This window comes from Crinia signifera, chromosome 1 (genome assembly GCF_055691185.1).
Source record: "Crinia signifera chromosome 1, ASM5569118v1, whole genome shotgun sequence".
NCBI classification, from domain to species: Eukaryota; Metazoa; Chordata; class Amphibia; order Anura; family Myobatrachidae; genus Crinia; species Crinia signifera.
This window is the reverse complement of record NC_139217.1, coordinates 139,400,462-139,416,322: the sequence shown is the minus strand read 5'-3', so window position 1 is coordinate 139,416,322 and position 15,861 is coordinate 139,400,462. Positions and strand designations below refer to the sequence as shown.

Here is a 15,861-nt window from a genome sequence, read left to right as displayed (position 1 = left end):
GAATATGTATGCACTATATAAGAAACTGTTAATAAATTAGGTCGAATATGGGCAACAAATGGAGGAACTGACAGAGCAGATGATTAAAATCTTGCTTGGAAGATCAGCCTAGCAACAGCATCAAAATAGAATGCAGTAGGGAGAGTCTGTTCTTTGGAAGACCAGTAAGGAGACTATTGCAATAATTGATGCAGGATATAACGAGTGCATAGATTAGAGATTTAGCAGTGTCTTGCGTGAGATACGGTCGTATTTTGGATATTTTTCTTAGATGTATATAACATGATTTAGAGCAGGGGTAGCCAACTCCAGTCCTCGAGAGCTACCAACAGTTAACATTTTCCAGGTCTTACAGAATCACAAGTGAGGTAATTAGCTCCACCTGTGGATCATTTATAATGTGTCAGTCAGTAATAAGTGCACCTGTGCCTCAGCCAGTTGATCTAAAAAACGTGAACTGTTGATAATTCTCGAGGACTGGAGTTGGCTACCACTGATTTAGAGACATATTAACTGTGGGGAACAAAGGACAACTCAGAGTTTAGGATGAGCCCTAGGCAGCGAGCTTGTGGAGTAGGCTAAATTGTGGAGTAGTCAACAGTTATGGAGATATCTGCTCTTTTCCTTGATAAAAGGGGAGTATTTTCAGTGGAAAGAAGATCAAAATAGTAGAAAATATGACCCACACCCCACTGTCAACAAAACATGTACTCTAAACACCGTCCTGCATATCAGGCCTGCCTGCTTCCAGAGGGCTATAATGCACTGTAAACATTTGATGCAGTATACAGAAGAAATGGCGCTAGACATTTTTACTGATCCATAGTAACCAAAATGCAGTACTATACAAGGACATATACACAGGGCACTCCATATTCTGTATATTAAAACAGTCCTAAAATGAAATCAAAGAGAAAGAAAGGCTTCAACAAGAAGTTTCTGCTACATCTGAAACAGACGAGTAAGCCATGCTTAAAATACTGAAAATTATATATTTAGGTCGATGCCTATATGTTTAAGACCCACTATTTTTGTGGACTGATTTTACTTATCTTATTTAATTTCTCAGAGAGAGCAGTGCCCTAATTCTGAAAAAAATTGTATTTTTACACGAGAGGGCTTTACCCTTATCGAACAAGCCCTGCAGGCTCCAAAATATATTGCCGGTTATTAAAAAGGCATTGGCCTTCACTTATACAAGGCATGTGGAAATATATGTAAGAAAAAGGTCAAATAAATACCCAGATTTATTGTCGAAACAGTTTTTTAAGCACACCTCCACTGTACTTTACAAAACATAAACTGATTTAATAGCAAAAGAAAAGGCGAATGTACCAATGTGGTATTTCCCTTAACACCACTTTTGCAGGTGTGTGCAGAACTGAAGCATTAAGTTTTACGGACATCACAACTTCATTCACTTAATGTTTAGACAGCATAGAAAAAATTAGATTGCTATTAAAGACCGGCACTTTTTCATCTCTGCATATAGGAGATTACTAAGGTTTCACATGGATTGCAAGAAAATAATGCAATTAGTTAATGAATGCATCCAAATAGAATCAGTCTCAAGTCTATTCATTTTACTATGGTGATGAATAGCAACATTTTAATGCACTTCTGAAACCATTGCAAAAATAATAGAACTATCACTTAAGTGCTCCCCCCCCATTTAATTGACAGCAGGTACGATGCGATGCATTGTCCTGTGCACATCGTACATGAGCCTGCGACTCTGTTGGACCGGTCTTGGATGGGATCTCATGTAATGTACAGAATGCAAGAGTACTGCATACAATAAATTGGGCGGCTCAAGGGGGGATTGAAAGTGACTACTCTACATGGTGAAGATGCCCTAGTGTATGGAGACCTTAACACACCCACGCGTGCCTTGCCTAATGCAGAAGGCAACTCAACTCCAGACCAGGTGAATAAGAATTGCAATGCAGTCACTCATATAGAAGGAGTTTTACCACTCGTTTTCCACTATTCATTCTCATATGCAAATGGATCAATGTCAAACTAGAAACAAGATGGTGGTTGTGTGCTACCGATCTGTACACCACAGATCGGTAGCACACAACCACCATCGATTTTCTATTCAAGCCACAGTGGGTCCTCCATCCAAATAACAAAATCAGGAAAAAGAACAAAAGACAAAACTGCGCTAGAATAGAAATAAATTTAATCTAAAATAATAATAAGCATAAAATTATCATACATAAATAAAAACACAAAAGGTAAAAACCAACTCCCATTAGGAGCAACAGTAACAAACACTAATGGTAAACATATATGCAAAAATCAGATAAACTATATCACAGTGAAGTCCTTATACTGTAGATAGGTTAGGCTGGTTAAATCATGCATTGAAGAACCCCAATGGATTAGTTATGGATCATTGAATCAGTGATGGATAAAATTAAAGTCCTTTAGTATAATTTTAAACAGTCATTGATTTTGGATGAATTGGATAATGAATAGATGAGTAGATCAGATTCCATTTATAGATGAATGAATGAATAAATGAAAGTCCATAAATGAAACTTTTTAGAATAATGGGTTGAATGTTAGTAAACACAGTTCAGTATATTTACCACCCCTGCCAACAAATTTCTAAATGCAGGCTTTGATCCAGCAAAGTTCAATAAGCATCAGTGGCCATTCAGCTGAGTGCAATAGTGATGCAGCTCCCGGCTAGGGTAGCACTCCTGCAGCCTTATCAAGATGCGCCCATACATCTGAACACCGCTGGATAGACGATGATGGTACCATAAAGCAGCACTTACGCGTTCTCCACCTTGTAAATGCTTGACGTAAATGCAGCGTCAGGAAGTCTGAGGAAGCCGCAGAGCATTTACAAGGCGGAGAAACGGGACGGACCCAATACATCGCCGATGCTAAAAACACCCACAATGTACCAGTGATGGGTCCGATCCGATAAATTTAATGTGCAGTTTTTTTCCCAAGTGGTACCCATATAGGCTAAAAATAGTTCTGCAAAATGGTACTTTTCATTAGAAACTTACATGCAACCTCAAAATGGGGGCTAAAGGAGAATACTCCTAGCATCAAACCACTGCTAAAGCTGCTGACAAATGAGTGCGTTAATAGGTGGAGAATTGTGTGCAGCCTCCTCTATCCGGGCCCCCTCCTCTCTCCCAGTTGCAATACTGCACTGACTCTACTGCGCATGCACAGAACTCCAAAAAAACAGTGCCACAGACATTTTTGGGGGCAATTCCAGAAGCACTGATATTGTAGAACTCCACGTATTCAAAAATGGGAGCAGTGTGTACCACACAAATTGCACCCTTTAAATATACGCCACTGTGCTGACACTTTGTTGTCAGATAAAACTAAGGTTGGGTACATATTATGCCAACATATCAGCCGATCTGGTAATCATAAGCCCTTACCAACTGACCACTCAACGTGTCTGTGCAGACGTGGCAAGATGCAGCCATGGTATAGGCAGGTTTGTGGGTCACCCATACCCACAGCTAGATATGCAGGTATATATATTGCAGCCTATATAGAAAAAAAGGGCAAATAAAACCTTAACGTGATCTGCATAGTTTATTAATTTAAAAAATATTACTTAAAAATATAAAAGTATTCCTTAAGAAATATAATACGAAAACACTCTACAGCTTCATAACCCTAGGTTTAAACTATTTCATTTTCAAAATGTTACTGAAGTTAATCTACACAAGTTAATGAATAAACCTCTTATCCAAGACAAGAAGACCATTTAAACTCTACTTTCACTGAAACCTGTATGTGTGCTAGAACACCTGGTATAAGAAGAGCATAATTAAGCACATTTCAGATTTTTTTTTTACTCCAAGAAAATTTAAGAAAACAGAAAAAGCTTGCACCTGGTATAACACCTGCTACCTATATTATGCCTTTCAGTTACCCCGACAACATTTATTAAAAGACTAAAATACCCTTATGACTAACTGGTGTAGCATTCATATTTAGACCTCTCTAGACAAACTGGGAGGTTCACTTTTTACATATATTTCAGTTCAAAAATAAGGGAGAGGAAAAACCTATAAATAAAATAAGTATTTAGTTGTATAATTGCAACTTGTACTGTACACCTTATAGATGTGAGATAAATATACACTTATACATGCAGAAATATATGCATGCAAAATAGCATTTATAGCCCGTATACACTGGCCCTTATTCAGATCTTATGTAGGATACAATAAGTATAGGTTGCGCTCAAGGAAGGTGCTTTTGTTGGATAAGTACAGTTTTAAGGATAAAATAAAAGGGCTTGGGTGTGTTAAGTTGAATGTGTAAATGGAAAGGTGCTTTGCCACTCAAAAGATAAAAGTGAAAGTAAAAACAATGTTTACAGCCCTTTTAAAAAAAAAATTGATCCTTATTCAGATCTGATCGCAGTACAAATTTGTTCTCAAAATGGGGAAAACCATGTGGGTAGGGCAGATGTAACATATATAGAGAGCGTTAGATTTGTGTGAGTTATTTTGTTTCTGTGCAGGGTAAATACTGGCTGCATTATTTTTACAATGCAATTTAGATTTCAGTTTCAACACACCCCACCCAAATTTAACTCTCTCTGCACATGTTACATCAGCCCCACCTGCAGTGCACATGGTTTCGCCCATTTTGAGAACAAATTTGTACTGCGATCAGATCTGAATAAGGGCCACTGTACGGTCCCTGCTGCCACCGATATCAGGGTGCTGGCATACACTTTCCAGGTGGGTGATCCCTTATAAACGATCCACTTCTTGTCTGTACATGCAGAGGTGACAGAGGGACGTTAACGACCCACGGGAGCATGCAGTGGCCATCGGACAATCTTCATAAGTATAATTGAACAATGTTTGTGTGTGCATGTATGGATATTCCACGATAATGCTCAAACACTTAAACGAATTGTCTTCAAACATCGCACACTACCTTATCATATAAGATCGAAGATGGGTTTAATCGGACGAATCCTTAAGGGTGCTGCCATAAGTGTCCATACCATGTGTGTTGTTTTCATGCATTGTGATACGGCGTTGGAAAGCTTAAGACTTTCTGAATACAACACAATAAACAGACCCCCTTAAGTGGACTCATAAATGCCTATAAGGGTCCATTAAACGAAAAAAAAAAATTTCATTTCACAAAACCTTTGACAAACTGAAATGAATAAGCGACTCATCGGCAGAGTGGTTTGTGAATTGAACACTGTAGATATTGTTGTGAAATCATGAGAGATTGATCCCCGGTCAGTTATTTTTTTCTCTTGATTGTCTGTCTATTCATTGAGGGTTTTTGGGATCTTCTGTACCTGCTGCAGCAGCTCCTGCCCTGCTGTGGTTGGAAAGGGTAGGAGGATAGTTGGAGATATACTCTGGCTTCTGCCCGGCTGTGGTTGGGAACAAGAATTGCATAAACTTTCACCCGTCAGTCAGACGGGCCTTAAAACTTGTGGATTATATAATGAGCAATGTCCCTATTTTTTATTGCCTAGTGTGATGGGGCTTTACATGTATATATGACACATGCAGTCAAAATATGCCATCACTTAGGCTGTTGGGAGATGATAAATCAGGGGGCTTCATATAAAACTAGGGAGCAACCTGGAGCAAAAAGAAAATTAAAAAGTGATGTTTCATTAAAAGCTTTATTCTGCCAATACAGTAAAAATGTCCCCAGACAAAGATAGCGATCCGGTGCAGTTTACAGTTGACAACCTGGTACACCATAATGGTTTCTCTTTTAGTTTGTTTCTTTCTTTTATCGCACATTGTTGCCTTATGATAATGTGTTCTCCTCATTGGTAAGCCCATGATACATGTTGAATTCCTTTCTAATACATTGCTCCTGACATAAGTTGAGGAGTTATGATTATCTATAGTGCTTTACTATCCAAATGCATTTTCTAGATGTCCTAGTCGCACTCTGATTACTTATGATGTGTACACATGGGGTTGTATTCAATGCAGCCGGTGAGGGAGTTAAATGGCGGGGGATCACCAAAAACAAGCGATCCTTGCCGTTTAACGCCCGGACGCTCACCCTATTCAACGCGGAAATCCTTGCTGTCGGAGGTTGGATTTAGCCGTGAGTCTTGCCGTTTTGCGGCCGCATATGCAGTTTCCCCCTCGCTCTAAAAACCTAGCGAGGGGGAAACGGCGTGTGTAGGGGGTTAGTTTAATACTGACCCTGCTCGCAAAAAGCATTGAATACACCCCATGGTGTGATTTTGGTTAACTGCACTTTAGATTAAGACTATCTTGCTATTTGGCGTTAGGCTTAATATGATCTACAGGCGAGAAAGTCAAGTTAGACTTGCCTGCACAGTCAATTTCCCTTTTTTATACTAACTAAAATGTGGGCGCTTGCAGTGGCGTCTAATGTTGCTGAATTCTGTGTGATTCTGACTAACTTTCTATTGCCAGAATCTCACCGTGTGTCCACAGCTTTACATTGTTGCATTAGATGCAATTACGTCTCTTAAAACATATTGAAAAAGGTGATCTAAAAGTAGACTAGCTCCAGCAATCAAGCCGTATGCTGAATCCGGATTTCCCTGGACCCTCCTAGATTTACTAAACACCCAGATTGTGACAGAAGGAACAAAAACGTTCAATATTCAGGATCTTTAGGGTCAGTTAACATCAAGAGTTCTGGCCACTAATGCATAAACCGCAGCCAGCACTAACACTGCATTTGTCAGAGGGATTACCAATCCCTATGACAACCTTACCCACAATATAGGAAGTATTAAACTTCATATACGGAGCATTTCCTTTTAACTCTCACTACACTCTGAATGAGAGGCAGCAGTTAGTTAGTCAGAAGGATGAATTGTCCAAACAGCTGCATTTTTTAAGTGTTATTAGGAAATGCTCACAGCAGCTATAGTCCCCACTGCCAGAGCCTCAATGCAACAGGGAATATAGAAAATAACTTTGTCTCATTTTCTGACATAATTTCAGAGGGGAAGTAGTAATTGTTTTACTATACTCTCAGACATATGTATACTGGAATTACTAAAATGGGAATGGCAGCATACATTAAACAAAAATGTTAGTAAATGCAACACTGAACCAAATGGTCAAATGAATAAGCATTACAAAATCCCTGCTCAGAGGTGTCAGACAGTACGGATGGTGTAATGGTTAGCATTACTGCCTCACAGCGCTGAGGTCATGGGTTTGATTCCCACCATGGCTCTAACTGTGCGGAGTTTGTATATTCTCCCCGTGTTTGCGTGAGTTTCATCTGGGTACTCCTGTTTCCTCACACAATCCAAAAATATACTGGTAGGCTAATTGGCTCCCAACAAATTAACCCAAGATTGTCTGTGTGTGCGTGTACATGTAGTAGGAAATATATAGATTGTAAGCTCCACTGGGGCAGGGACTGATGTAAATGTTCAAATATTCTCTGCGCAGCGCTTCCATATATGTGTGCGCTATATAAGAAACTGTTAATAATTTATGATGAGTAAATACACAGATACACATGTACACAAACAGATCCACCCAATTCCAAATAGGACAGTTGGGCTTGTGTGCAAACAAACATGTGACAGCCCATTAAAAAAAAATTAAAAACAAACAAGAACATAAACAGCTTCCTGTAATATTTAGAAAACGCTCCCCAATACATGCTGGAGAGATTACACCTTTAAGAGTTATCTAATGCCAAGTTAACAGCTGTTTCTCATTATCACAGAGCCTTTTGTCTAAGCTTTCTTGGAACAAGCAAGACATAAATCATTAGGAGCATTCCATTTAAACTAACCCTTTCCTCTACATTTCTTGGAATACTAAACTACAGCTCATCCAGCGTGAAAACCCGATACACAAACAATTAATTAGTGCTAATTTGCAGACTGCCAATCTCTATGAAAAATATATATTACTGTTAATAGGGTTATACAGCTGTAAATGAGAAAAAAAAAATTAAATGCACTTAGAATCTTCTTCACGTGTGTCTTGTGAATTTTGATTGTAGTTCCTACCTTAAAGTTTGCGTATACACAGTTAGGCAACAATCAAAATGTATATCTGATGCTTCTAATTGAAGGCATGCATTCCCTTGTGTCATCTCAAACCATCATCACTGGTCTTTCATACTAAATTATCCACCATTGATGTCACTTTTCCTCAATATCTTCCTTTGTCCTATTAAGTTAATTTTTAAGGTAGCTAGAAACCAACACTTATTGATGTTTTTAGGTTGAATTTAGATTCAAAAGTGTCAGTTTTTGGACTAGTTGAAAAATTCAACACGGTTGAAAAACATGTGGATCGGCGAATTGCTCACTGCTCCAATTAAACTCAATAGGAAAAGAGTTGTAGTCTTGGGCTTTTATTCCAGAGCAGTTACATGCCCTTTTCAGCCCATGGTCAATCTACAGCTGACATGCATTATAACCATTGTTCCAGGATACAGGATTGGCACATGGTGTTATTCAAAAGAGGGTATATTGCATGATAGGAAAAGCCGTTAAAATGAGATTATTAATAAAATTGGTGACTTACAGAAGCTCCTTGATTTAAAATTTAAACTGGTAGGTCTACTTTCAAGGGCACACCTTGTTCACATGAATTCCTTTGTACCTCCGCTTTCTTACTCAGTCCTGCTAAGTTGACCAATAAATCAGAAATCAGCAGTGATCAGGCTACTGTGTTCCAGGTAAGCCCGATACAGGCAAATGTCCGAATGATTCTTGCAGACCCAATTATAGTTCTGATATTTGCAATTAAGAATATATAAGACAACTCATATGTCACAGAGACTAGTGCTGTACAAAATGTGGTGTAGAAAAGGACCTAGCTGTCAAAGTAATTTGATTTCTTAACTGCCACCGCCACTTCCCTTTAAAAAAAAAAATCATGACATTTCTTAAATAGTTCTAATACCAGTTATTTATATAGTGAACACATGTGCCTTTAGACATATTTATCATGTGCTTAAGTGTAAAACATTACTGTGCACTACTGCAGAAAACAGAATGCAGACATAATAAAAAGGAAATTCTATACAGATCATTTGAAAGTAGTTAGTTACACCACAAAACACAAGGAAGGTTTTGAATACAATGTGTTTAAGGGACATAATCAGAATTTTCAATTAGCCTTTTGAGTACTTGTGTATTAGCAGGGCACCCACTAAGCTATTTGCTTAGTGGGCTATTATGCGTAGTAAAATCGCATGCGATGCGATTTTTCATTGTATAAGCACCCATACCATGAGATGTGATGGTACTTCATTTTAAATACAACCATGCACACCCTCACTATCCACGCAGTGAGCCCTGCGAGGGGACGCTGTTACGCATCCTCCCGACCTTTTCATACCCCCACTATCCACGTCGGCTTGGATTTGATTTTATAAAGTGTAGCGAGCGCAGCGAGCCACCGAGTGCAGTGGATTACTTTACATGTATTATGGGGGTGTGTATGGGTGCTTTTAAAATTAAGTACCATCACATCTCATGGTATGGGTGCTTATACAATGAAAAATCGCATCGCACAGAAAAATTGTATGCGATGCGATTTTTTTACGGTGCCGTACGTATGTAAATTGTACTCCCTGCAAATACACAAGTACCGCCTTTTGAATATTCCTAATGTAAATATTAAGGCAGTGGTTCCCAAACTGTGCACCTAGGCTCCCTGGGGTGCCTCAGGTTGGTGGTCCGGAACCAATTCAAATTATTTATGGCCAATGAAATAGGCAAAATCAGTGCTTGTGGCTTCCAATAAAGAATATGTAAGTAAACAGAAATGAATCATGTTTCTCACCACATAACTGGACCTAGGGAAAACATTTAAATCACAACAATATTTTTTCGTGAAATTAGTAACCAACTTTTGGCCTTGGGGTGCTGTGAAAAATATTCTGATACTTAAGGGTGTCGTGATTCAAAAAGTTTTGGAACCACTGTATTAAGGGATGATTGTATAAAATTAGTGCTTTATGTAGATTCTAAAGGGGTGTATTCAATCCCAGGTTCTGACTGTCGGGACCATGGCCAGTGTTTGGGCCGCTCACCAGTTTATCGGCAGGGGGATTAAATGTCCCGCCTGCCGCACAGAGAAAAGGAGGGTGTATCTGTGAGGGGCAGAGATCTCGACAATCCATGCCTGTTTTCAGCAAAACAGGCCTGACTGCTATTAAAGTCAGGTCCGTTCTGCCGAGCTGCCTCTTCAATGCTGTAAGGAATGACAGCATTGAATAGGCGTCCACCTCTATTTCCCCTGATGGAAGTAGCGTCGGGATTGGATACCCCCTAAGATGTTAGTAGTAAGTCTAGCTACAGAGCTCACCATTCCGCACAGTTCAATTTACTGCTTTCTCTTCCCCAGGATCACCTCTCAGACTACTTCTCCACTCAGCCACAAATGCCTCACTTCAAATATTACTCCCACTCCTGACTCCAAGAATTCTTATTGGCTGCTCCACAACTATGGAACGCAGTCCCAAGTCCATTCAGACCATCAATCTGCAACCTGTATCGGGGATTAGGCTTTGCGCGACTGAAGCAATTTACAGCGGGTATTGGGGCTGAGGGAAGCTAAACTACTGTTGCGTACATAGTCTTTAAATAGAAGACCCTGAATATCATGTCCATCAATTGCACCGAACTGTTCCTTATGAATGAGCGGTTATAAAGAGCAAAAAACCTCTTTCCTGTGTACATGCGTCACATTTTCTCACACACTAGAATTCTGCTAGTTCACTTTATAACATTAGGTTAGGCACAATTCTTTTTCAAGGCAAACACGTTAACTCTTCTTGACTGCATAGGATTATGCTTACATTGAGTTCCCATGGAGAGAAGTGTAAACTTTCAACTGCATAGACGCGTGTCAGACACACTAAAATGTACCACAGTTCACTGCAAGCTAAATGAGCAAATATGTACAGTCTCATTATGTGCAGCGATATTTATTCTCATTACCCTTTTCAAACTAATTTTACATTAAAAACATCTTAACTTCAATTTGTTGAACTGTGTAAAAAAAAAAAAAAAAAAAAAAAAATGCAATATAAATAAACTGGGAGCCAAAAGTCCTCTAGAAAGTCCTGAGGTATCTCGTGAAGCCTCCAACACTGTAGATGAAACTTTACGCTCTACAACGGTTTCCCACCATTGAGTCACTATCTGTTCCTGGAGTTTACTATGCACATGTCAGCTTTATTACTGGTTCCAGCACTTTCATACCCTCACATAATCAGCAGTATGACCTTTGTCCACTGCAGAGAGCAACCAGCAAAGCACAGCCTCAGGCAATTTCACAAATAGCAAAAGGGTCTTTCACTTAACTCTGGGGCCGCTTTGTTAAACTTACATAGTTAACATAGCTATGCAATAGCTATAAATTATCTGGCTTCTTACAGGCTGGGTCTTCAATAAAAGGAGGGCTTTTAATAGCCATCGCAGAAGGGAAAGGCTGACAAGATCTATAAACAAAATCAAGGGGCGACAATAAAATGTATGTCCTCTGTGCAGCTACCGTTTCTTTTTTGTTTTACCCGAATATATGTTAAAATATGTTATAAAATTATAAAAAAATAAAACAAGAATACTTTTCTATGTTGGACAGTGGCCACTGGGACCTGGAGGCAGAGCGTGAGCTGTTGCAGCTGCGGTGTTTTATTATGTATAATTACACTGTTTTAATATTTTATTTCTTCGTGTTGCTTATTCTTTTGTTGCATTTCCAATTAAAACAGATAGTAGTAAAGAATTAAAACTAAGAATTGGGTTACAATGGTGACTATGTTAATATATATTTTATACCATGACAAAATGAAGCCTGTATATTGAAGTTATACCGAAAAATGCACTTTCTATACATTGAGGACCTTATTCTGGTCCTTTTGCTGCGTATACGTGCAGGGCAGCGATGGTGAGCGACTGCGCATATACATTTATGCGCATGTGCAGCTGCTTGTTCACCATCACACTTTTTACACCTAGCAGTGCGGGCTGGGGGAGACGGGCTGCGCCCATGGGAATGCCCAGCTTTTAATGCTAATGCACCCGTGGCGTACATGTGGGGGTCAGGCAACGGACGTCAGCTGCCCGCCTGCTTCCCATACAGGGCGCCCGCAGATCTAAGACACCACAGAGGTTGTCTTATATCTGCAAGCGCTTACAAAGTCATTTGATGGCCGGCGACCATCGAATGATTTTGTCCCCTCACGCAAGGCTGCGAATGGATGTATATGCAAAACATCCATTTACATGCGTGCGTGGGGAGCAGACGGCCGTGGGGGTGGCAATCAGAATAAGGCCCTGAACGCATTTAGAACTGCCTGTAAAGTAATACACGCAGTATGTTTTCAGAACAGCGCAGAATTCTGTCTGATGTCCTGCACTTCACTAATGCTAGGGTGCCTAGATTTGTGCCAAGCATATTGGGCAGAGCAGGATGGCATCAGTGAAGTAACAGGCCTGAGCACCTGGTGATGGGTGGTGTTGTGATCTCATTTTAGCTATTCAGAGAATTAAAACGAGATGACAAAATAGTGAGTCAGTTGCTGTGCAGAAAGGCTCAGCCATGGTCACCCCCTCACATCAGGGATGTTTTAATAAAGGACACGCATTTTGCGCTCTTTGGGGTCAAATTAATATGGTGCCCAGTGAATAGCACCAGGAGGGAGCTCCCGCAGCCATTCTAATCAGAGTGCCGCTAACACCGAATAGTAAATTTCTGCTCGCACCCGTCCTTGGGTGAGAGCAGAAATCTGCCAAAACTAGGGTGGCGGTTTAAAGCCCTAGAGTGGCGCAAACCACATTGCCAGAATCCACCCTTTATTAGAAAGATGCATTTTCAAGTGTATATTGCCGAATGATATATATGATATGATATATATATATATATATATATATATATATATGCATTGTATAACAGTCATGAAGTGCAAAGGCACTTCATATCTGTTATATAATGTGTACAAACAGCACTGCTTACTGCAGGTGCAATGTGATAAGCAGGTCTCAATTCAAACAGCCAGCTAACCTATGGCACATGTTCACTGTTGTAGTCTCTATGGAACACCTTTTCCTACATCTCAAACACGTCAGACTGTTACAGAGAATGGTCTGTATATGGATTTCATGTCTCAATCTCTAGTAATAAGAAGCATTTGAGTACTGTAGAAGTGCCTTTAATACATACCCGTAAACATTTTTGTGACTGTCCTGCTCTGCTTGCGGGCTGAACAGACAAGTAAAAGCCATGGTGGAAAGAACTCATGGTGGGTTGCTAAAAGATCTGCTATAGTTCCAGATAAGCCAGACGGCCGGTGTTCTCCTTCTGTAACATTGCATCCTTCATCCACGGAATCAACAACCAGTAAGAGACTCTGAGGAGGAGTTTTCACGGCCAGCAGGGGAAGAAGAACACACCTGGAAACAGAAAGTATATTACTTTTGTAGACAAAGTTCAACAAGAGGTAGTTACAGGGTTCTACAGTTTCAGTTTTGCCTCATCTTCAGTTCCAAACACGGACAAAGATGGCTTACCATAACAGGGCACCACATCACATTTACTGTACCAAATGAAACAAATTCTATGCAGAACCAGTATACAGTCTTAGGAAATCTTTAGTCTGGAAACTATTGATTCAGAACATATTCACTTTTATTATTTAAAAAGAGGATGCAGTTACAATCCCGGCGTTCGGAATCCCGGCGTTCAAAATCCCGAACCTTTGTCCCTCTATGGCTGTCCACAACACCCATAGAGGGAGAATAAATTAGTGTGCCGTGGGTAGCGAGGCACCGGTCCCTCTGCATGAGAGCGATCCACGTCCCCGTCCCCCCCGGTCGGGATTTCGGAGGTAGGGATTCAGACCATTGGGATTTAGTACCAATCCCTTAAAAAGGACCCTACTTGCCACAGCCATGTCCATGACCATAAGGAAGGTGAATCGTAAACGCATTGGAAAAGGGTAGGATTCTCAAATTGCAAATTATCTTTTTTTAATGGTAAAATTACCCATTAAAATTTAAGCATGGGATGTTACCGTCACTGCATAGTTTTATATCAGGCAAAAGAACACAGCCCGCATTAGAAGAACAAAAATTAATTGAATAAACTGAATTGTGTTGAAGCATGGTCAGGCCCATCCTCATTCCCAGTGGACACTGAGCTATTGCCTATTACTAAAGGTCAAGCAACAGGGAGAAAACAGACCAAAACAAACTAGAATAATTACAATAAAACGCCAAGCAGCTGTGTCAATCATTTTCTATGTTGGCACACACCAGGCATACACAATATATCAAAAGCTCGAAGGCAGCTTTATCCTTTATGATGTGCAATAACCATTAACAGGCAAAAGTGTTAGATAAATAATGACCTTATATGCAGAGTTGGTCTTACAACTGTACAGCTACTGGTGGGAATTTAAAGCCTCGGACACAGCTGCATTTTTTATATATCAAAGGGAAATGCATGCATATTCTTTTTAAAGTCAATTAAGGCACCCGCTTCACAAAGCCATTATTTTTATCGCTGAATATAATATACAGCTATTATGTATACATCTACATCAATACTACACCACACTGAGATGCACAAAGCAGTGAAAGCTGCTCTGTATGATTGAAAAGAGTCTTATTTTCATGCTGAGCTTTCACAGACTTGGGAGAAAGAGCATCACGGAGATTGGAAAGAAGTCTCTCTTTTAGTGATCACTATATAACATAGCAAAATTCTGGACAAAACAGCAACTGTACGACCTTGAAATACAAAGACAAATGCGAAGTTGATATGGGCCAATATATATTTACAGTTAGACTTCAAAATGAATCCGGTCTATACGAAAAAAAAAAAAACACTACCAGAATAGGCAGAAAAGCAACATTTTATATTGTTGTCTTACACAGCCTCTATTCTGTTGTCTTTTTAATAGATGAAAATGTAACTCAATTATTTTTAAGTTGGAGAACGGACACATCATAGGAATTAAAACCAAAGAATAAAAAAAAAAAAAAAAGAGCACAAGAACTTATGCTGGGTACACACTGGTGGCCAGATGTACTAGGCTTGAAAAGTGATACAATGGAGAGTGATAAGCCACCAGCCAATGATACTAACGGCCATACCAGGGTGTGGGGCAGATGTATTAAACTTTAACAAGAGATAAATCCAAGGGTGATAAGGAGAGATAAATGTCCAGCCAATCACCTGCTAACTGCCATGTTACAGGCTGTGTTTGAAAAAAAGTCAGTAAGCAGCTGATTGGCTGGATGTTTCTCTCTCCTTATCACCCTTGCATTTATCTCGTTAAGGCTTAATACATCTGTCCCTGTGTTTGAAAAATTACAGGTACAGTAGGAGCTGATTGGCTGGTGGGTTATCACTCTCCATTGTATCACTTTTCAAGGCTTACTACATCTTGCCCTGGGAGATTCACAGTACCGCTGTTATTGTAAGCTATATTGGCTCTGCAACGGGTGAACAATATAATATAGTGCATACACTGATCGATATAGTTAATGATAACGGTCAGTGACGCCCCCGGTACCCCCACTCTGCACATGCATAGTTGACTATATAGTCAAAACTGAGCTGCATGTACAGACATTGGGTAGTATTCAATTCGGCCGGCGAGGGGGTTAAACAGCGAGGATTGCAGAAAACCAGCGACCCTCGCTGTTTAACCCCCGCGCCGGCCGTTCGCTCTATTCAATGTTCTGGGGAAATCCTCGCCGTCACAGGACAGTGAGAATTCCCCAAAACAGCGAGACCCGCGGCTAATGCAGAAAACTCGCTGTTTTTAGCCGCGAGTCTCGCTGCTTCTGGAGCCGCATACGCCAATTCCCCCTCGCTCAAAAAACGGAGCGAG

General features: G+C 40.0%; 1 protein-coding gene across 1 annotated transcript in view; it reads right to left on the bottom strand.

The window, feature by feature from the left end:
• ANKRD50 (ankyrin repeat domain 50) overlaps positions 1–15,861 on the bottom strand; it is a 48,704-nt gene that overhangs the window by 11,121 nt on the left and 21,722 nt on the right. Inside the window, exon 3 of the mRNA XM_083174243.1 lies at positions 13,185–13,414. Coding sequence (XP_083030369.1) covers positions 13,185–13,414 — 230 coding nt within the window. The remainder of the gene's footprint in view (positions 1–13,184; positions 13,415–15,861) is intronic.